General features: G+C 36.6%; 1 protein-coding gene across 3 annotated transcripts in view; it reads right to left on the reverse strand.

The window, feature by feature from the left end:
- LOC310922418 (transducin-like enhancer protein 1) overlaps nucleotides 1–22156 on the reverse strand; it is a 77278-nt gene that overhangs the window by 17827 nt on the left and 37295 nt on the right. For 2 of the 3 annotated variants that reach the window (XM_083882976.1, XM_083882975.1), the window contains exons 7-14: nucleotides 17574–17778; nucleotides 16815–16831; nucleotides 8692–8808; nucleotides 5556–5609; nucleotides 3836–3988; nucleotides 2861–3005; nucleotides 1978–2168; nucleotides 444–520 (exon numbers count right to left, since the gene is read on the reverse strand). In XM_083882976.1, the coding sequence (XP_083739102.1) occupies nucleotides 444–520; nucleotides 1978–2168; nucleotides 2861–3005; nucleotides 3836–3988; nucleotides 5556–5609; nucleotides 8692–8808; nucleotides 16815–16831; nucleotides 17574–17778 (959 nt within the window). The remainder of the gene's footprint in view (nucleotides 1–443; nucleotides 521–1977; nucleotides 2169–2860; nucleotides 3006–3835; nucleotides 3989–5555; nucleotides 5610–8691; nucleotides 8809–16814; nucleotides 16832–17573; nucleotides 17779–22156) is intronic. The other variant, XM_083882977.1, reaches the window with a different exon arrangement.

Raw genomic sequence — 22156 nt, forward strand, 5'->3', positions numbered from 1 at the left:
AGATACCCACTGTAATCAGTTGCAGACTTCCATGCCTGATAAAACAAGTGCCAGACGCTTGCAGAAGTCTGCAAGTTTGCACTATGCGTTTATCCTCGGTTTAATGCAAATTTTAGTTTTATTTTTGTCTAACACATTTTACCACTACTTAGCGTTTAGTTTGTAGTCGTCTTAACTTCCCCCAGGAAAAAAGGAAATTAAAAATACCTTAAAGTAAAACCTTCAAAAACTTTTACTTGGAAATAGGTATAAACACATCTATTTTGGGATATCACAACTACTATTTGAGAACTTTTATGCTGTAGGTTCTACTTGGAGAAGTCTAAAACACCCTCATAGAAACAACCAGATACTATCCCTCTTGAAATCCCTGTTCACTGACAAATATAACCTCGTTCTCTCTAAATATTGCAGATGTTACCAAAATGTTAAAAGTTACTTACGGTTTTCCTCCAGGAATCCCTGCTAGGTTTGGAGGGATTCCAGGTACTCTCATGTGAGGAGGAGGATCAAACCCAACCTGACAACAAAAAGTGAATTAATCTCACACTTGGAATTTCTCATCCATTTCTCAGCACTTTTCTCCACTCCCAACTCTCCACTGATGCCACTCCCAAGATATTATGCATTTAACCAAAAGGTGGCTTTTACCCACAGTATCAGATAACTGCATGGCCCTCTACTGGGGGGCAAAACCCAGATCTTTTCCATGAGCATACTTCTGACAGAAGCACTCATATGAAAGCAGAAAATAATTTATCATACATTCACACAACTGAGCATAACTCAGCAGTCCTGGTTAGAAGGGAGAGTCTTGTGTTAGCCCTGGAATTAGAATCCCTGTCAGCTGTCAGCACCAAGCCATGCCAATGCTCTTTACTCCTGAGAGAGCTCGCAGGTACTCAGGCTTGCAAAGAGTGGTGCTGGAAAGCAGCTCTGGGCCCCAGCTAGGATCTCACTGCCTCCACAGTCTTCTGTGTGAGCACAGCAGCTGAGATCTCTCTCAGAGACACACTGTGGGGTGCAAACAAGCTTGTCCACAGCTTTAAAAAAATGAAATTCTCTTTACATGCTGCAATTCCAGTGAATTTTTGTATCTTGAATAAGTATGTTTATCAAACAATCCAAGCAGAAATTCTGGACGAAAAATAGTTAGTTTTTCTTCTGAACATTATACTAGAATAAACATTGTTACTGCATTAAAAGGAGGCTATAGGCTATTTAAAATTTGCACATTTTCACAAAAAAATCCCTGTTTACCAATTTGAAAAAAGTGGTCACACAAACAATAATGAGAAGTTGACAAGCATAAATCCAATTTTGCAAATTTACAAGTAGGTAAGTTTGCCTATGCAGAAAGCTGCCATCAAGCTCATGTTTGCACAATCAGGCCCCTAAATTATTTTGTGCGACAAGCTACTATAACTACCAGGGTTCCATTTACCTAGTACACTCACAACAGCAACTATTCTTAACACACTTGATCTCAGAGTCCAAAATAGGTGCTGACCAACTTCTCAGGTTGATTTTTACCAAGAAACCAACAAAATACAGGGACAGAGGCCCAGATAAAAAGATTTTTACATGCTTCAAGATTGATTTGTTATGTCTAAATAGAACACAAATGTGGTTCAGCAACAAAAAAGCAGATGCCTACAGCCACAGTGACTTTGTGTCTACCAAAACTACTTTTTCATATACAGCAGCACAAAATAATTTATTGGTATTTGTTTGTCAGTTAAAGCCCTGATGAAGGTGAAGGACAAAAAGCAAACATACATTAATACACCGAGATTCCTTGTTTTCAAGGTGCAAATTTGTTTCTTCAGCCATACAGCAAAGTGAAGCATACAGTGAAGCTGTCAAGCCCCTGGCACTATTACGAGCTGGGAATTCTGCAGTGCTAAATGAAGCATGGAGCTTTTCTCAGTGAACCACAGCTCACAGGACTGAAATGGCATGCAGCGTATGGCCTACCATAGGAGATCTTCCATAGGCAACCACGGCAGCTGCAGCAGCAGCGGCACTCATCTGGGGTGACATATTGTGCAGACTGGCATAAGCTGCCCCTGGGCTGGTTAACTCTCCATTCATGCCAGCATGAGGTACCATTCCAAACGGAGCAGGGTATGGTCCTGGTACTGCCAACGGTGTCCGCAAACCTGCAGCTACAGAATAATGAAATTAAGTGGGTGTATTTATGTATCCCTGCATACAAGAAAGAAGCTCTTTTTTTTCTCCCCTAAAACACCTCAGCTTCCCCTCTCACACACAGTCAAGAAACATCCCCATAATCTCTCAGTACCACCAGCTCTTTTCAGTGCAAATAAGATCTACTGAAGTCTGAACTTGATGATTACTTCTAGCAATCTCTTCTGGCATTACCTATTTCCATTTCTGTAATATTCCCCTGTTTACATTAATCTCTTCTTTGCCAAATTAAGCAGTAAAGCTGACAGACATGGTTTACACAGCTCATGTCTGAAGCAACTGTGTGTACCAGCCTGAATAGCAAAAGTAAACTTCCCCCGGCATTTGTCAAGCTGTGCACTGCAGCTAATATTAGTAGATTCAGACAAAGACTGTAGAAGAGATTGCATGCAGAATAAGTACCAGAAACTTCTGAGAAGTCTTTCTATATTGCATTCAGTCTCTGGATTATTTGCAAAAAAAGATAAAGACAAAAGTAAACAAAGACTAAGAGACAAAAAGATATTCAAACTCCTGATAATCCAAACATCTGCTTCTCATCAAGCCCTCTCTTGATATCAAGAACAAAGCAACAGATTTAGTTAACAACCACATGTGTAAAAAAAGATTAATTTTGGAACCATAAAAACACATGAGGTAATACATTTACCAGCTTGGTTAACCAAAGGGTCCATTGTTGGAGGCTTGCCAAGGCCTGGACGGAGTCCTGGAGTTGCACTAGTGCCTGGAGTTGGCACATCACCTCGAGGAGTTGGTGTGCTGGATTTCAGAACAGGCGTGCTGGCTTTTTCATGCTGGTATCATTAAACAAATTAAATGAGTATTATTTTTAATCCAGGCCATATTATACAATTTATCACAACAGCAGTTGGGATGCTGTGCACCTATTACCTAGTCCCTCAGCCAATTTTCATAAATCCACACAATGCTGATAACATTAACACGTGAGAGAGAAATGTTGACCTTTTTGTTTGCTGCCAAAATTAAAATAAGAAACATAGAAAGTTATTTTTTCCTCTTCTACTGACATTAAAAAAGAAATGCCTGAGCTCATTATTTTCTTCAGAAAAACAGAGTATGCATTATCAAACTATTTTAGTTTGAAATCATTAATATATCAATTATTATTGGACACAGAAAATCTAACTACGAAAACAAAATACCACCATATTTGACAGTATCAAAAAGACATGACACAAAAATTATAGAGAATCAGATCAAATTATTAGTGATCCTACAAGAAAAAGTCTCAAAGGAATAACATTTTATTTAGAAGAGTTTAACAAAAGCCTGAAGAACTTCTTAGTGTCTGTATACAGGCCATGTTAAACCATAAGTTATTGCTCAAAAAAAACCCCAAACCCACACTTAAGCAACTCTTGTTCCTTGTAATAAATTTACAACTCATTTGACAGAAATGTAGGAAATACATGAAATCAAAACAAGGCAGAAAATACTGCTGAGGAGGAAAGCTTAATAATATTTGAAAGATCTGGAAAGACAGTGGCCAATTTCAGCCTCAAGCATTTAATGCCAGGTAATTTGTGCCACAACTAGTTGCATAAGAGTGGGGAGTTAGATTTTACAAGAAAGAAGACAATCTGGACCACAGACTGCCACCTACCAGACCCATTTCTTTGGATTTGAGAGAAGTGGAACTTCCTGAAGAGGCTGTAGATGCTGGACTGCTGGAGGCATCCTTCTTCAGCAGGCGGGTTTTATCTATACCATTTTCACGTGGTGAATGAGTGGGACTTGCCCTTGGGGAAGAAGGATCCTAAAACAATGGGAAAGGAAGAACAGCATAGAACCATGTCATAAACTGGTACACAAACACCACTAAGGAGTCTATGGGAAAATAAAAAACCAAGCTAGGAGAATTTAAGCACTAAGTGCAAATGACAAGAGGTTTCATTATGTTTATAGAAAAAAGCTGATATCCCTTCATCAGCCTCAAGAAGTCTGTAAAGTCATATGATAAGCAATCTGTTTTTATTTTACACTACATTTAATCATAAATTGTTTTCAAGCACAGAGCTTGCAAAGCATACCTAAGCACAACATAAAACAAGTGCAGAAAATGTGGTAAGAGCAAGGAAAACCAACAGAAACTGAAGACACTGTTTTTATCATGTACGTTCTCCATTCTCTGCTTGTTGCAATAAACATTTCAATAACCTCTTTTAGGTGATAAAGACTCTGCTCATCTCTACCTTCAGAAGAAGAGACAGACGGATGCCTTCAAAGATTTCACAGAATATTTTGAGTTGGAAGAGACCCAGAAGGATCATGGAGTCAAACTCTTAAATGGAATGGCCCGTACAGGGATCTTTATATGCCATAATAGCTGTCACATTTTTGTTAAACATACTCTGTAATTGCCTTGCCGCTTACAGGAAAACTGAAATCACCTCTCAGGTGATTATTTTTCTTTGTTCCAGAGACACTTTCTGCATTTACTTTAACTTGAAATAGCCAGCCGCAGGAGTTACAATGCTATCAGAGCTCTGCAGGTTCTCCATGCTCCTTTGGCTTGTAAGAATAGAAGCAGGGAGAAATCACACCTCACAAAAGGGCAGCAAGTCTACTGACTGATTATTAAGCAGTTTTATTGTGAGCCAATCTTCTGAAAGGATTACTGAAATCACTAGTTGGACACCCATTTTTCTACTTGGCTGACATAATTTGGGCACCTGGAGCTACTGAAGGCACTTCTCCACCAGCTTCTTTCCCTGTGCTTTTCACAGACCAGGAGAACCACACTACCATATTCAGGTTTCCTAAATCTGTGTGTTATATGAAATAAAAGACGAAGAAAAGGGAGCGCCCATGCCTTTACCTTGATGCCATTACCCAATCTCAGCCCTGGAGAAAAAAAAAGGTGTCTACAATCTCTGGAAATCTTCTAAATTAACTTCATTCTAAAAAAGCATTTCTGGAAAATGTCTTCAATGTAGGAGATTAAAATACAAGCATTTTTAAAGGTAATTTTTAAAATAACAATCCTACTGTGAAACAACATTAGATAATGTCTTCCTTTTTCATTCAAAGACAGTAGTTTGGAAACCTCAGCGTTCCACATGCACTTCACCACAACTCCCTGCACTACAGAGTAGCTGTGAAGTGTCAGAACTGCAGAGAGAAGAGACCTGGACAAAGCAGCAGAAGGAAAAACTGAGAAGGCAAATAGATAAAGCTCAGAGGAAGACATAGACTAATGAAAAGGAAGAGCTGTGAATATTTTAACATATCCACAAAGAGGATTATTTTTCTTCTAACAACTACACATACTTTTCCTTTCACCTTTGGGCAAACGTCAAGACTACAAAAATGTAAAAAGTTACCTCATTGGATACATCTACAACCAAGTTATCGTCACTCTTGTCCCCATCACTGTCCTATTAAAAATAAATAAATATAGTGTTCATTTCAATTAGTACAATAAGAGCCCAGACAGAAAGACTATGCTTCTACTCAGACATTTTTTGTTTTTCCTAAACAAAAAGTAAACAGCCTTTCATTAAGTTATTAGAACAGGGAGAACAACTAAAACAGAAACAGAACACTTTATTTCTGCTACAGTATTAAAACCCAAGTAAGGCAGAACTAGTTGAAAGATGAGGATCTCACCATCAGTGCAAGATGGTCCAAAACCCCTCCTTATTACCATCATAAACAGTGTTATCACTAATCCTAAAAGAGAAGGGTACTCTGTTCATACACTAATCTTGCGTTAATTTAGAGAAAGTATTGCTTGTGCATACCTGGAAAAACACCAAAAAACAGATCTCAAGAAAATTGAGCTTTTTGGCATGTTTGATGAATTACCTTCCTTAAAGTGATTGCATCATTTGCCCCCTTTTTTTCAGAACGGCAAGTTTTGAAATCAAAAGTTCTGGGAAGAAAAAACTTCAGAAATGCCAAGGCATTTCAACATTTCTGCCCAAGAAAAGCAAAATACTTCGACGTTCCTAAACAGAAATGTTCTACTGCAGCTTGTCAAGCTGCATTTTGACTGTTCCACTTAGACTGATGTTCACCTGAGCTGGTCTATTAATGACTGCTGTTACTGTAGTGCTTCCTAGTCCCTCTCTCCAATAGAGGCCAGGATGCCCCAGCAGACACATCCTGATATACAGAAACCTAGCGACTTCCACAGTACCACAGAGTGTTTCAATCAGAAGGTGAGTCTTCACTCAAAATCAAAAAAATTAGGTGAATGTTAAAAGTTGAAATTTTTGTGGGAACAAGTTTGACATTTCCAATAAAAGTACTTTTAGTTAAAAAGCTTCTATGCAAACAAACCAGACATACAAGATTGCTCAATTGTCCTCCATCTCTTGCTTTCAAAGTGTCTGAGCTTTCACAAGTAACACTAGATCCTTCCTCTCACTTCAGGCCACAATGCTTTAAAAAAACAAACCAAAACCAAGCCACTCCAAAACTAACCAAAAAAGAAACCCCAAACCAACCAACCAACAAAACACCTCCAAAAAACCAGAAATCCAACTGAAAAAACCCCCTAACTAACAGGTAGTTTCAACCCTTCCCTTCTGTTAACAGCTGAATCTTGCTCCAAGAAATACCACAAACATCCAAGAGTACCATTGGACACAGAATGGTCACTCTGTTTGCTACTCAGGAAGCTATCCAATCAACAGGTGCAAACAAAGGACATGAAAGCTTTAGCTCTGGTTACCTTCCACCTCCTGAGAAGTATGAAGCACCCAGAGTGCCAGAAAAGGAGAGAGAATCTGGAAGAATGTGGGAGAAGGGACACTTGCTTGCCAGAAATGTCCCTCTGAAGGAGGGCAAAATTAGTTGCAAAGCAATGTCTAAGTGAACCCCACTGACTTGGTCATCTTAATAAATAGAAATTTCTTTGGATTATCAAAGGCATCTTCCATAACTTCTACTAATATCAGAAGATTCTCCTCACTAATAAAGTCGCGTACTGAAACTACATAGGTACTAATATGAAAATTAGTCAAAAGTTAAAAAGGGAAAAAAATTCATTATTCATTCTTATTCCAAAAGCTACAGGTCCTACAACTCATTTATGCCCCCTTTGATAAAAGTAGTGTTTCCCTGTTCCTACAAGGGGTTCATCTAAAATGAGCTCAAAATCAGCAGCTTTGTATTTGCTTAATTGGTGGACCTTAAAAAAAAAAAAATCTTCAAGATTAGAATAAATCTGGAACTTTTAAATATCTTTGCTTTACTCCATTTTTTAATTTGATGCTGCTTTTAGCTGTAAAATCCATTTCAAACAAACAGTGGGCAGAAATATATTTAAAAGGTGGATTAAAAACTGCTTCTATTGTGCAAATTTTTTTTTATTTATTTTTTTATATATTATTTACTTTTCTTTATGGTAGAAACACAAGAAAAACAAGTAAGTTAGGCTTTTTCTTCCATTTTATACAAAGTGTAGCATAAGAATGCCTAATCTCCAAATATTCAAAATGAAAAATGCCAATAGAGTATGAAACCCTTAAAGCTGAGGGAGGAGTAACATGGGGAAATGTGCCAAACCCTTCTGTAATCAAAACATTATTATTAGAAAGTGATGAAAATAAAATTTGTAAAACCATTAACAGCACTAACATATCTAATAGATGCTCAAAGATATTGTCCAAATGGAGAGAAATTAAAATTAACCTAACAAATATTGAGATAATAAAATGGCACCTAATTTTCTCTTGGGTTTAGTAATCAAGCACTAATTAGTGATCTGAATCACATAAACCAGACAATTTGCCACATTATTGCTATGTCAAGATACAGTATGTTCTATTAGATTTAAATTTTGCTTTTCAATACTCTCTCACATCAGTTCTAGTCTCCTGTTCAAGTGCTATCCTGTGTTTTGGCTGAGCATTTAGACTTGAAGTTGAAAGCCTATGTGAACCTTCTGATTTTCAGATACATTGCTGTCCTGAAGTGCCTGTCTCTTTGAAACCAAGCAACAAGCAAGTTAGTCAAAAATGCAGAACACAAAACTCTGAACTTTCAATATTTCAATTTGCTTTCTGCTGAAATTGCCGTATCAGCCAAAAATAAACTTCAATAAGTTGGTACAGTCTGACAGCATATGCAATTTGTAATGGTAATTATAACTCAGCACAGTAATAGCTACTTATTAAAATTTATTAAACCCCTCTCAGTAACAAAATCCTCCATTTCAAACAAATCTGCATTTTCTAGAGCAGTCCAGAAAAAACGTCAAACTCTGAAAAATGCCCCAGAGCACACGTGAATCCCAAACAGCTACTCCTATTGAGGACTATTACTTCACAATATCCCAAACTACTGAGTCACTGCTCTCCCACAATTTGAATCTTGTGACTCTCTGGCACATATATTCATGTACTACTTCAGCCAAGAAAAGTTGCCTAGGTCTTCACAGTTCTTTTATTCCTCACACAAGCACAGTATGTGCAAATGAATTAATAATTCCCTTGACACAGATTTGCTTACATAATGGCTGGAATCCTTATCATCCACCTTTCTCTTTTTGATGTCATTGGCATATTCAGGGCCATTCCTGCGTTTATCTGTGCTTCGTAGACTGTCGGGGACCAACAGAGAATTACTCTGTAAAAACAAAAAGCAAGGTAAATAAAAAATTCCTTAAATGATTTCTTCATATATTCTTAAAAACTCAAATTGATGTGATGCTTTAGAAATGTGATACCTACTTAGTCTTTAATTCAATTTAATTCAAAACAAAGTCCTCCATGCAAACATGTACAGCTTCACAAATTCTAAAAAGCTTGGCTTTCCATTGTTCAACTTATCAGAAGTTTCACTTGTCAGTCATCATCTATTTAACTAATTAATTCAACTGAATTTATTGTTTAGGAGAAGCAGGCTTGCGGTTTATTCATGAGCAAGCAACAACGATTTTCTTATTCTTTTAATATTCAGATTCCATATAATAAAAGAGATTTACTACACAATCTGATTGACCAGTCACTTTTAGAACATCATAAATAGATGAGGACTTGGTATGTACACCTGCAGGTATGGAGAGATAAATAACAGCTTGCCTCTAATGCCTAAAATAACAAGTATTTGCTGAATACCGTCATGCAGTAATCAATTGTTAGCTGGAGTAAATTCCAATTGGATTCCTTCAACAAATGTATTGCAAACAAAGATCAAATATTTTTACTTCCAGCATAACATTCACTACTAGTGTGAAATTAAGGCTAAAGTGTTTCTTAATCAGACTTGATCTGAAAAACTGAGGCCAACACAGGCACACAAAAGACAAAAGCAAAGACTAATCTTTTCCTCAAACTACATGGACTGCTTTCATTCATGCTAAGTTATGCTAAGTACAAACTGTTGACCCAAAGAGCATTTCAGACATTTTTCAGTCACATGATAATTTGATATGCCTGTGAGTCCCGATTCCCATCTCCATCTCAGTTCCAGCTAAAGCATTAAAATGTGTTACAATGAGTTCTTTTAAGTGCAGGATTAGCATATGCAAGAGGGCAATTTGTTCACTGATGTGTTAATGCTGCGAACAATACTGAATGGGTTGAGAAAAAAATCTCCTTTTCACAAAGACCTGGTAAGCCTAGATCCTAAAAGCCAAGTACATGCTTAGATAAATAAATACAGACTCACGTAAATATATAAGTAAACATGCGTTTAAATTTATACACATAACTCTCTCAAGAGAGAAGTCTAATACCAACATGTACTTCAGTGTAAGCCCTCAAATGACATATTTAGATCTACCCAAGAGACATTTACTTGTAATATATCATGAACACATACAAATAGCCAGTGAACTGTGCACTGAATAGCTTCCCCTTTAAAACCTGACATCAGACATCAAGGTAGTTCTGCTCAGACACAAATGTTTAGCCCCAAGGAGAAGGACAAGGAAACAGGGTACATAAGGCAATCTGAATCCTCTTTTTCCTAATGAAGAAGCTGCACTTTAAAGCCAACTCTAAGCTCTTTTATTCATGACTATTCAAGCTAAACAAATGCCAAAGGGCTTACATAAAGCATATAGGAGGGTCTATTGAAATTCAGTATAAAGAGGCTCAAAATAATGTCTTTACCGAAATTTTTTGTAGCTAAAAGGTGGGCTTGTTGGATCATTGAACTAATTGCCTTGACAAATACGTTCGGAATTTAACCCCTTATCTCCTCCCAGATGCACATAAATTCAGGGATTCACTAGTTTGAAAACCATTAAACTAATTTTCAACGTTTTAATGTTGAATCCATCATGTTTGTGGCAGTAGAAACATCTTAAGAAGCAGCAGAAACACCTTAAGAAGCAAGGTGTCAATTCGAACTTGACCAGAAATGTTTTCCTCCTAAGGAAGAAAGTCTGTTGGTTAAGAGATACTTTCCTTAATAAAAATAATTAAAAATACCTGTTTTACTACTGAAGAGTTTTGATTAAAACAATTAAAAGAAATGAGGTAAAGAGAATAAAGTCAGCTCCTCGCTTTAATTTTCTAAAAAAAAGTGTGACTAGCAAGAAGGTGGCAAAGAGGCAACATCTGGAAAAAATTTAGCAAACCTGCTATTTGGAGTTACAGCTTGCAAAATCTGACAACCTATACGCATAAATACAATAGCTGATTTTCTTTTTCTTTTTTTAATTTAGTCTACCTAGACAATGTTGGCATTATTTTATACTGTTTGTCTTTCAGAATTTCAAAACTGTGAAATATAACGTAGGAAATCCCAGCTCCCACTGTGTCCTAAACACCAAAGATTATTAGGTTTGTTTTTTCTTCAAAAGACTGATGGTTTCTCGCATGAACAGGTAATTACATCACAAGCCTATTCTGCAAAACATATCCCCTATGGTCATATTTACACCACCTTTCTAAAACTTACCACATTAATTAAAACCACTGTTCTCTATGATCAGAATGTTCATGCTAGAAGCCCAGAAGCTGTTGTAGAGCAGCTCATTTCCCAACAGCTGCATCAGAAATTGCAATTGTACTCTTTTTATGGCAAAATCTATCAGTAAACTCAAAAAGTAAAAAGTTCCTGGTTTGTTTCCCATACAAGTTCAAAAAAGTTCTAAAAACTGCGACCAAAATGAGGCAAAGAAAAAACAGCTTGCTACTGTAAACTACTACCACAATTCAAACTACCAAATATGCAAGATTTCATTCGGCAATGTGAAAATATTAATCTTTCAAAGTAGTGCAAATGGTAAATCCAGAACACTGAAGAACAAATTAAATAAATGAAAATACAAACAAGAACTGGTAAAGAGATGATTATATGAGCCTTGGACTCTTGATCTCTCTCACTCTTGTAATGTTAAGGTTCAGGGAACAGTGAGGACAGCATACTAAAAGCCACCTTTCCTCATTTCAACTCTGGTAGAGTTTATACTTGCTGCATGTCCACTATCAAACAGGGCCAGCCAGAAGACAGCAGCAACAGCTTCATAAAATTAGGTTCCCCTTATCTTCTCTTTAGAAGAGTAATCTCTTTAGTTCTCCTAACTATGTCTACTAACAACTGACTTATTTTCAAAAGTAGTACAAGAATTTTTATTTTGGCTATAATTTTTTTAGTAACTCTACAGGAATTTTCAGTTGGGATAGATCTTCAATAATAATCAGCTTACATAAAAAGGGCAAAAAAATATATACATGCATAGTTTATATCCTAAAGAAAAATTGCATGGCACAAATTTTTATTTTGTCTTAATTTCAACAGATTAGATACATGACTGAGGATATGCCTTTCACACTTAGGAGTTCAGTTTATTAAGGATTACCAATGCAACATCTGCAAATCATGAAATTCAGATCAGAGCAAGTGGTCAAAATCAGTTTTATGTGTTTTCCTTTTTCTTTTGATCATTTGCTTTATACACATGAAGCCCTCTTATTCAAATAAGTACCAAAAGAAAATAAAAAAGTTAATGTAGCACTGCCTCCTGTCTGAACTACCAAACCACATAAATGCTATCTAATGGGCCACTTGTGATCCTAAAGCAACTCTGCTGCCAGCAAAAGCTAAATATTGAAACCACCAGAAGGCAAATGCAAAACAAAAACCTAGTCGTGATGCACAGGAAGAAGGCAGGTCCCCTACTAGGAATATAATGGACATTATTCAAATGCATCTCCTTGACTGCCATACTGTTCCCCACAGGAGCCATTTCCAAACCTCAACTATGTGTGCCAGAGGTAAAGGCTGAAAGTACATAGTATCTCATTTATCCCATTATCCCACTTATAATACAGCACAGACAATTCATACAGAATAGTACATACAGAACTGACAACTGACTTCACGCTGATCATTACAGCAATTAAAAAACAGTATTTACATTACATCTGTACACATGGTTCAACTACACCTGGTCCCAGTTAAGATCTCCTCTAGTCCTCACACTCCCCTTTTCCCCAAAGATGCGCACACACACAGGCTTGCTCTGTGCCTGGTCATTCTGTGACTTGCTGCTGCACATCCATGCCAAGGACAGCCACCAGCCATCACAGCCAGTTACCACAGCTAACAACTTGGGCTTGCCTGTTTTGCTCTCTAGTAGAGCCTCTGTGTTTGTTTTATTTAACCATGCATGGAACCTCTGCCCTGTCGCTGGCACCCCACACAAGTGCTATCTACAGATAACGATCATATAGACAGGACAGGTGCAATTGCTGAGTAAGCAAAACAGGATCAAGTCTAACAACTACATCCAAAACATCAGTTGCTCTTTGTTAGGACTCACTGACAGGAATACAGTAGATGCTGGAAGATGGACTTTAATATCCCCTAGACAGGCAAAAGAAGATTGCACTCAAAGCTATTCTACTCTAGAATCATTAACTTCAATTTGTTCAATATGCTTACTGCAAACATGCATGTCAAGAACCCAATAGCTGACTTATGAAGTCATCAGTAGGTTTCGTGTCAGTTTACTCCTGATGGAAAGCTACTTGACTTCACCTTCTTTTCCAGCAGTATTTTAAGTTATATTGATTTTAAAATCAGAAGATATTAACATGGAATCAGTTGACCAGTGTTCTTGAGCTACTGTTTGTCAAAACCAAGCTATACATAAAAATACTTACTAGACCACCTCAATCCTACTGTCCTTTGTCATCAACCTTATCCTGCCTTCTATCAGCTACAAACTAAACTTCAACATAGCAACCCACAGCTCTTACATATGAGCAACCTCTGCAGTAGTCTGGAGCCATACTTGTGCTATGCTGATCAGCACCCTAAACTTCCATAGGACAACTTTTAGGAATTTGCTCCCCCCACTAAAAGAATTAGAACACAAAACAAAAACAGCTTGCACATAATATCTTCCAAAAAGTAGCACTCAGTTGTTTGTTCATGCCCCCCTTTTCCAAGACTGGGAGGTGAAGGATAGTATAGAGAGCTTAGGGCAAAGAATATTTTTCTACTGTAGGAAAAGAGCATTTGCTTTATAAAACAATAGCAACATTTATGCATAACAATGAAGTAAAAAAAAAAAAATCTGGGAAAATTTATGAATACTTCCTTGGTCTTAGAACATAAGCTCGTTATTTTTCATGAGGGTAAAAGATAAAACACCAACTAATGTAAATGCTAAGCACAAAATGAAGTGAGATTTCACTGTCTGAAAATTACTACTGTAATAACAAAGTGCATTAAAACATTTGCACTTCTGCGCTGTCCAAACAAGATACTAGAATAGTGGGAAGACAAGTGATAAATAAATACCTACAACAAGTTTGAAAAATGCTGCAAGCATGTTTCCTAAAGAAAAAAATACTGACATCAAAGTTCTTTTATATTGACATCTCTCAAAGCTTTCAGTTTCAGTTGCAAAACTCGAGTCCTTTGCTTGGATTCACTACCTGCAGCCAGAATTTGCCACATTAGAAAGGATGCCTCCATTTGCACAATAATACAACCCAAGTTTGGGACTTTTAGAGACACAGATCAGCCAAAAACCACCAGCTGTTATCCATGTAGGCATGCAATTTAGATCTGACAAAACAGTTTTAGCATTTGTGTAGCAAGTATGCTATTACTAACTTACATGCTACACATTACACAAACATGCATTTACCAAAATCTTTTCTTCAGTTTACTTTCTGGAACTTCAGCTAATATATGAAACAAAAATGTAGTCCTTGTTATTTAGATATAAAGAAATAGTTAGATGGGTCAAAATAAAAAATAACAAAACCATGCTTTTACATTACTTTATAATTACAAGAATTTAATTAATTTTTGTGTATTTCTAGACATACAATACATAAAAGCTCGTGACTGCTTATTTATCTAAGAAGACTTTAAAAAAACAAATCCAATTCTAATTCAGAAATGAATATGCTCTAATCTGTTACAATATGCTTTAACTCAAATTTATGTCACAAAATCACAATTTAAAACCCCATAGACAAGCACTAAATTTCAACCTTTCAAACTTCAACATTTCAAGCTGTTAGCTTCTACTGAACGTGCTCAAAGGTCATTCTAGACATATTTGATGGAAATCATACTGTAGAACTGCACAGTAATACCAAACATCATGGTGAATTTAGGTAACTTACAAACAGCATGGGGTTTGGTGTCTTGGATGATGAAAGCATGCCTATCAGGATTTTTAGCAGCACTATTACTTTTAAAATGTTACTCTGAAAATCAAATTGACTTTATCTTGATGACCCAGATGTTATAAAGTGATTTCAACCACACATAATATCCAAACAGATCTGCTGCTATCCCTTGTGTACATTTCCTATTACCCTTAAAAATATATTTTACATTTAAAAAAATCCATTAAAAATACAAGAGAATTAGAGAAGTTTGAAGAGCCCATAATTCCCAGCTGATCATTTTAGCCAGCTGAACTTAACTATCTCTTGAATTATTCTTTCATTGAAGGTGTCCTTTACTGTTAAGTCAAGCTTTTGATGTAACACTGTATTTAAATAATTTTAAGATCAAGTTCCTGTATTCAGCTACTAAAGTTTAAGTTAGCTATGCAGTGTTAACCTAAACTGAGACCAAAAACAACTAGAATGACCATAGTGCAGTATCCAAAACTCAATAACTCCACATGGTAAAATTCCCTTATGATATAAAGCCTCAGATTATTTAAAATTACTGATAAACTCATCATAAAAACAGTCTGCTTCAGACACTAAGCAAGTCATCATCAGTTAGACATATGGATACAGAAGCAACTGCAGAAACAATCTTACACAGTTTAAGTAAAATTTACATCTACAGTAAACTAAGTAAGTGATCTTGCAACCCAACCCTCCCACAACACGAAAGCCAGGTTTGATTTTTTGATAGTTCTCCTTCCATAGGCAAGAACTATTCTCAACTACAAGATGAATTCAGAGTGCAAACTTCAAAATGCTAAGCATCTGATTTTAAATTCAAACTCTTGACCAAATGACATGACAGACAGGGTGGGGGAAGCTGGGGACCAGGGCAAGGACAGGAAACATAACAACCAAATCATAACACAGAACAATCACTAGCCAGGGATTCCTGCAGTCAACTAACAGCTGTCAAAGAAGTATGTCCCACACAGAGCAAGACTTCCTTAAAAAGTCAGAGACTTCATAAAAACCCAGCTTAAAATTATTTCTGCAGGTACACGGTCATTAATAACAGTAAGCAAGCTGAAATGAATGCTTCTTGGTTAGTAATCTAAAACTAAAAGACTGCTGCAAAAGATATGCAGATAGCTGCTAGTAAAAACTGTTGAGGAAACCTTGTGCGTGTATATATATATTTATATATATATAAAATAAACAGCAATAAAAGTCAGAAGTTTAGTACTGTACAACTATATGTCAAATAACTTTTCCTAGCTCTTGTCTTTTCTAATTGAGAAAAGGAACAAAATAGAGCCCAAATTCACCTCTGACATAAACAAACAGAATGAGCTTTGTTACTTGAATTGACATTAAGTTGCATATGACCATGTCTAACAGATTAATACAGCAGTATCACTCAAAACAAAACAGCATGAAAAGCAGCAAGTAGTACTTAAGAGGGCTTTTCAGACAAGGCCAATTCTACAACAGCTTATGTCTACAGGGAAACAAGTATCACTGTAGGAGTTATACCTGAAGCACAAATTAAGCAGTAATGACATTAGTATGGCTTAAAGAGATGCAATTTAAAAAACCTCCTAGGGCCAAACACCATCTTGACAAATTAAAAATTCTCACATTTAAATTTCTCACCTGGTCTCCAACTCTAATTCCTGAAAATCTTAGAGACTAAAAGCCTTAGTCTAAAATACTAAAAAACTTGAATATTAAAAATGCTGTATTTGCAATGTTCTTTGTGATTTGCAGCTTCATGCCCCTTTCTGCCTCCAATAAGCAAACTAAAGTTCAAGTTTACCTAAAAGCATTCTGCTCAGAAACAAAACTCCTTCATACAGTCCATCAAACAAATGATCTGGCGTTCTGCACAAACCAAGACATATCTTAACAGAAATCATATATGCCTTGTCTCATGAAAATAACTAAAATGAAGATTAAACAGACAAACAGCACAACATCTGACTATTACATTACTGGAAATGGAAACATTAAAGGAATGTTGGTACTTACTGTGCCTGGCTCTCTGTCTGCTCCCGCAGTAACCAAGAAATGGACAGACATGCCCGTTCAGACACAGAGGCAAGAACAGAAATAAAAAAGGGGGGAAAAAATTAGAACACAAGCCACAAACAGTTTTAAAATGGCTTTTATTTATATAAGTCATTGCACATTCCTAATACAGTGATTTCCTGAAAATTACAGTATTTTGTAAACATGATTTACAGTTTAACCATACACAAAGCCTAGTTTTATTTCATGACAGAATAAATTATTTTCTTTTCAGAAATTAGTCAAGTGCAATTTTGCCCAATATTTAACTGTGTACTAGGATTTAAGCTTATGAAACTAAAGTAACAGATGCAATTATTTAAATCTTTTGTTTGAACACATTCACTTCAAAATTTAACTTCTTGTACCCCCTACCTTCCCACCCACCCATTTCACAACATTACTTTCTTTGAAAACATCCCCATTATGCAGTTTAACAATTTTCCATAATATGGTGCAAGCCACTGCTATTACAACTAAGCATTTACCAGGATGTCAAAAGGCCCAGCAAAGTGTAGAGCAGGTGACACCTAGTGATCCCCTTTAAAATACTGAAAAATGTCAAGCTGAATTATGCTTCAGTGGTTTATATGCAGACATTTTAAAGTTTGCCAAGAGTTTTTTCTCATTCTATACAACTTGAATTCTTTAGAGATGCACATAATTTGCAGCAACGTGCAAATTTGACAACGTCCTAATTAGGCCTGCCATGCCTCTCACCTCTGTGGTGGTCTGTATCGTGATGCTTCTTGTCATCTTTTATTGCCAAGTGAGACTGCCCACCCAAAGCACTGGAGAGGGCAAGAAGGCCAGCACTGCTTCCAAGTGGAGGGATTCCTGGAGGCTGAAGTCCTGATGGATGTGGTGTTAGAGGCACTGGAGGTCCATGGCCATGGGAGAGATGCTGAGCCTGCAACTGCTGCTGCTGTTCCCAGCGGTACCATCATCCCCAGAAAAATAACATGGAGCACATAGTTTGGGAAAGATAAGGTAGACGTTTGGTTAATTATTGAGAATCTATAGTGAATTTTGACATTTGTTTGTTTCTTCTTAATCTAGCCCCTCCCCTTTAACCCACCACACTATATACACTGCATTATATCATGCTGTCAGAGGACAATTCTGCTCATGTCCCAAGAAAGTTAGCTGTATACTAATTTTGCAGCCCAATGAGTAAGTGAAGCAACTATAGGTTGTTTTGGGCAGCTACTGCCTGCCACAGCATAACAAAGAACAGTAACAAAAGAATCAAAAACCTTTCCTTTTCTATAGAAAGCTTTATCACTGCTCTGAAAAAAAAAAGTTTCAGCAGCGAGATTGATTTAAACTCATATCCCTCTCTTCCCTCAATTTGGAAGCAGCAAGTGCATTTCTACCCTGAATATTAAAAAGTGTAAAAGATACGCTGAATTTCATATTTACTAAAATTTAATTTGTATTTTATTCTGGCCAAGATTTTTAGGGGAAGACGGTAAATTATTCATAACTTAACATTCTGTTTAGGAACCAGATTTGAGCTGAAAATCCAGGTACTTTAGGCAGCATGAAATTCTCAACAAGAAATACGAGATTGATGAATACCTCCACCTGTCTTAAAAAGAGCTTGCAAGATCAAAATCATGAGTGGACATACAACCCTATAACTTATCTGCTAAAGTAATCTGTAAGTGATTTCAAAAGCAGTTTTTCCATTAGAATGTCTTCCCCATAGTTTAAATATTAAGATATTTTCTAGTTAAAACTTCCATGGTTTTGTTAATGTTTACCAAGTTCAGCTATCCATTTAATTTGTCCAAAATGCTCAGCATCAGTTTTTTTTAGAAAATGAAGCTTCAAAAGCACTTTTAGATTAGTCATAGCTCCCATTATCTGCTCCAGGTTAACAGATATTCTGCCTCTCTCTCCTGCTTCCTTGTGTCTGGGCATATGATTAAGAGGCAGAAGAATCCTTTCCACCCTGGCCACTCTCCACTATTCCTCTGCTCAAGGCATATACCAGGAAAAAGCTAGAGTGCCATCCAATTCATGGGGTCAAAAAGGAGACCAATAAACATATGTCTTAACAGGATGAACTCAGGTTTGACCAGGTGAATGGTAGTGGTCCTGTAATAGCATGTAAAATTTTACAGTACTGCTGGCAGCTACTGAAATCATACCTGGACTACAGCTTAGAGTATTTCACCCATCACTCAAAAAAAACCAACAAAAAACCAACAAAAAAAACCAAACCAAACCAAAACAAAACAAAACAAAAAAAAAACAAACAAACAAACAAAAAAAAAAAAAAAAAAAAAAAAAAAAAAAAAAAGCAGAAATATTTTATCTGTTTCTTTAGGTGTGAAGACTTTTCAAGACAAACTGTCAACAATACCTGTATAACATCTACTGGCATATGAATGAACTTATTTATTACTGTTTATATATATATAACTACTGAAGTCCTACACTTTTACTTCTCAAAACCCCACCCCGAGGCATGCCTTGAGCTGTTTATAAAATTATGCAGACACAGGGGCTGATATTCAAGAACTCTGTACTGCAGTTGCTAATTTTTCACTCTTCTGCTGTCCCAACAGTCATGCAGCAATCATCTACCTATTTTGATACACAAAACAATCTTTAAATTTACCACAATCCATTAGTCAATTCTATAAAGTCACACATTTACCAAGTCTTTCTCACACCACATATCAGGGATTTTTTTGAGTGCTGCATAAAAAGCCATGCTAGTCTACACTTCAAAACATACATCTGATCACCACCTCTTTTAGTATGTTTAGAAAACAAGGTAAAAGGTAAGTGCTTCTTATTCTTCTAATTTAATGTGTTTGCAACAACACAAAAGGCAACATTTTGAAGGAAGTATGAGGAATCATTGATTTTAAGTAGTTAACACAGTAGACCCCTTTCTACAATATCAATCAGCTTTTGTTAGTGAAGCTTCACTTAACTGAAGAACTATTACTAAGGAGCACTGTAAGGTCTGACAGGACTACAGAGGTTTGTTTTTCAGGTTTTGTTTGTTTTTTGTATCCAGCCTCTCTCTCTAAAGAACAATATGACATCCCTTTCCACACAGACTTTAACACAACTTCAGTAGTTTCCAGCACATTTCCTCGAAATGGGTGATAACCGGATATTTTCGCGGCCTCTCTCAGAGATGGCAATTTAGTCACCTCCTTCCTCATTGACCGCTTCAACCAGGTCACACTAGATCCTAGGCAACATGAATCAGCGGTACTGTGCAGCATTGTTGGCACTGGTCTTACTTGTCCCCAGCTGCACTATCACCCCCCATTACCTAGTTTTGGTGTGCAACTGCCTAAGAATAAAAAGCAATTCATTCTTTCTAAAGTGGTTTCATGGAGAAAAGCCTCCTCCATTCTCCAACAATAAGCTCAAACTAGCTTGTTTTGCAGTGTGACCACGGGAAAGTCAAAATGGAGAACAGGAGCTAAATTGTTTCCATTCTTGTCCCTACCATTTGGGAAGATACAAAGATAACCCTTATTCATCCCTCTCCTGCTTGGTTTAATTATCAAACAAGTTAACCCACTTGATTTCAGGAAGCACAAGTTTAGGTTTAAAGAAATGGGCACATTACCTGCCATTTCCCTGGCTCTGGTTTGTAGCCTACATACCATGCATCATGAGAGACAAGAGAAATGAGGAACAGGTTAACATTCTGTAAAAAGTTTTGAAGCTGAGAGTGGGAGAGATGTGTCCTTTGTTCTCTGGTGGAATTGCACACGTGAGGAGCAATGGGCAAGGTGTGTTGTGAGAGCTGCAAGTGCATTGCAAAGGTGCTCTGCACATTCTTGTAGCTTTAAAAATGGTTACTAACAGGCATGGTACACAAAGATCCCTAAATATGGCACTACATGAAACTGACTTAAGACTAAAATCCTGATCATGGTCTTTTAAGCCACCAAAGTTATGTCATGATTTCATGTTTATTATCTGATGTTCATTGCTGTTTAGGACTTTATTATACTGATTTATTGTTTATATGTTATTTATTCATAATAGGTTTGAAGTTCTCCCTAAGAGACGAGGGATGATCCATAAAGATGATCCTTTCCAGAAGTTCATATTCTTTTTATTTAAAAACTTTGATTTTTAAAAGCATATTGTATTATCTTTGTAGAAGGGATAAAATGTGCTGCACACAAAGGAAGAAAATAAAGACCAGGGAGAGAGATAACAGCAATGTTTGCCAGATGCATTTAGTAACTAAACATTTGCCACAGTAGATCCTACAAACAATTATGTTATGCATATAATCACTTTCCCATCACTTCAAAGACACTAATGCCTGTTCTGTAACCTTTCAAGAGCTTAGCAGCAGTGAGATATAAAATGGAGTAGGTTGGCAGCAGTATCATGGTCTACTAGGCATGTTCATTAGCAGTTAATTAAAAACTAGACATCTGCCATAAGAAATGTGCTCAAAAAAGGATGAGTAACATGTCTGTCTTAGTACCAATTACTATCATTACTTGCAGAGCAAAGGCTGTGTCCACTTTGAGAGGAAAGTGGGAAGGTAGAGAAGAGTGCAATGATGCATACTTAAGTGGCTGCACTAAGATAATTAGCCACAGCAGTGATTTTAAAAGTACCAGTAGTTCACCCACCATTTTATTGCAAACCCAGAAGTTCTTCATATTTGCAAAGGGAGAAAAGAAACTACGAACTCATATTACTGTACTGTTTAGATGTAGGTTTTATGGCCTCAGAATTTTATTTTCCAGCGTCTCTGTAATCAAATCATAAAGACCCAAAACTCAGCATATAAGAAACAGTATTAGTGTCTCTGAGCAAGCATCTCCTAACAATTTTAAAGGCAGTACAGTTTTTTATCTCCCACATTTTAAGCAAAGTCCAGCTATGAAGAGATCTTTAATCAAGACTTAATATGCAGAATTACAATTTCAATCTCTGACAAAGACTTCCAAGGACAGAGTTAGTATGTCTTTGTGAAACAGAGTTCCTGTAATTAAAGAGTGACAGTAGCCCTTAGGCTACTTGCTCATAAAGATAGACAACAAGCTCCTACAACCCTCACCTTAAAGCAACTCCATTAAGATCTCAAACACTTGATTTTATTTTAACTCCTTTTTCACTTAAATATGTTTTTTTAATCCTTATCATTAAGCACTTAAGAGCATTCTTCTGTTTTTAAACAGATGTAATGATGTACTCTTCTGTCTCTACTGAAAAGCACTAAATTAAAAATTCAAATGTGATTGTAAATGAACAGTGGAAAAAAGGTTATGTTTTGTCCCAAACTACAATAGTTGTTT

This window comes from Zosterops lateralis (assembly GCF_965231275.1).
Source record: "Zosterops lateralis genome assembly, chromosome: Z".
Lineage (NCBI taxonomy): Eukaryota > Metazoa > Chordata > Aves > Passeriformes > Zosteropidae > Zosterops > Zosterops lateralis.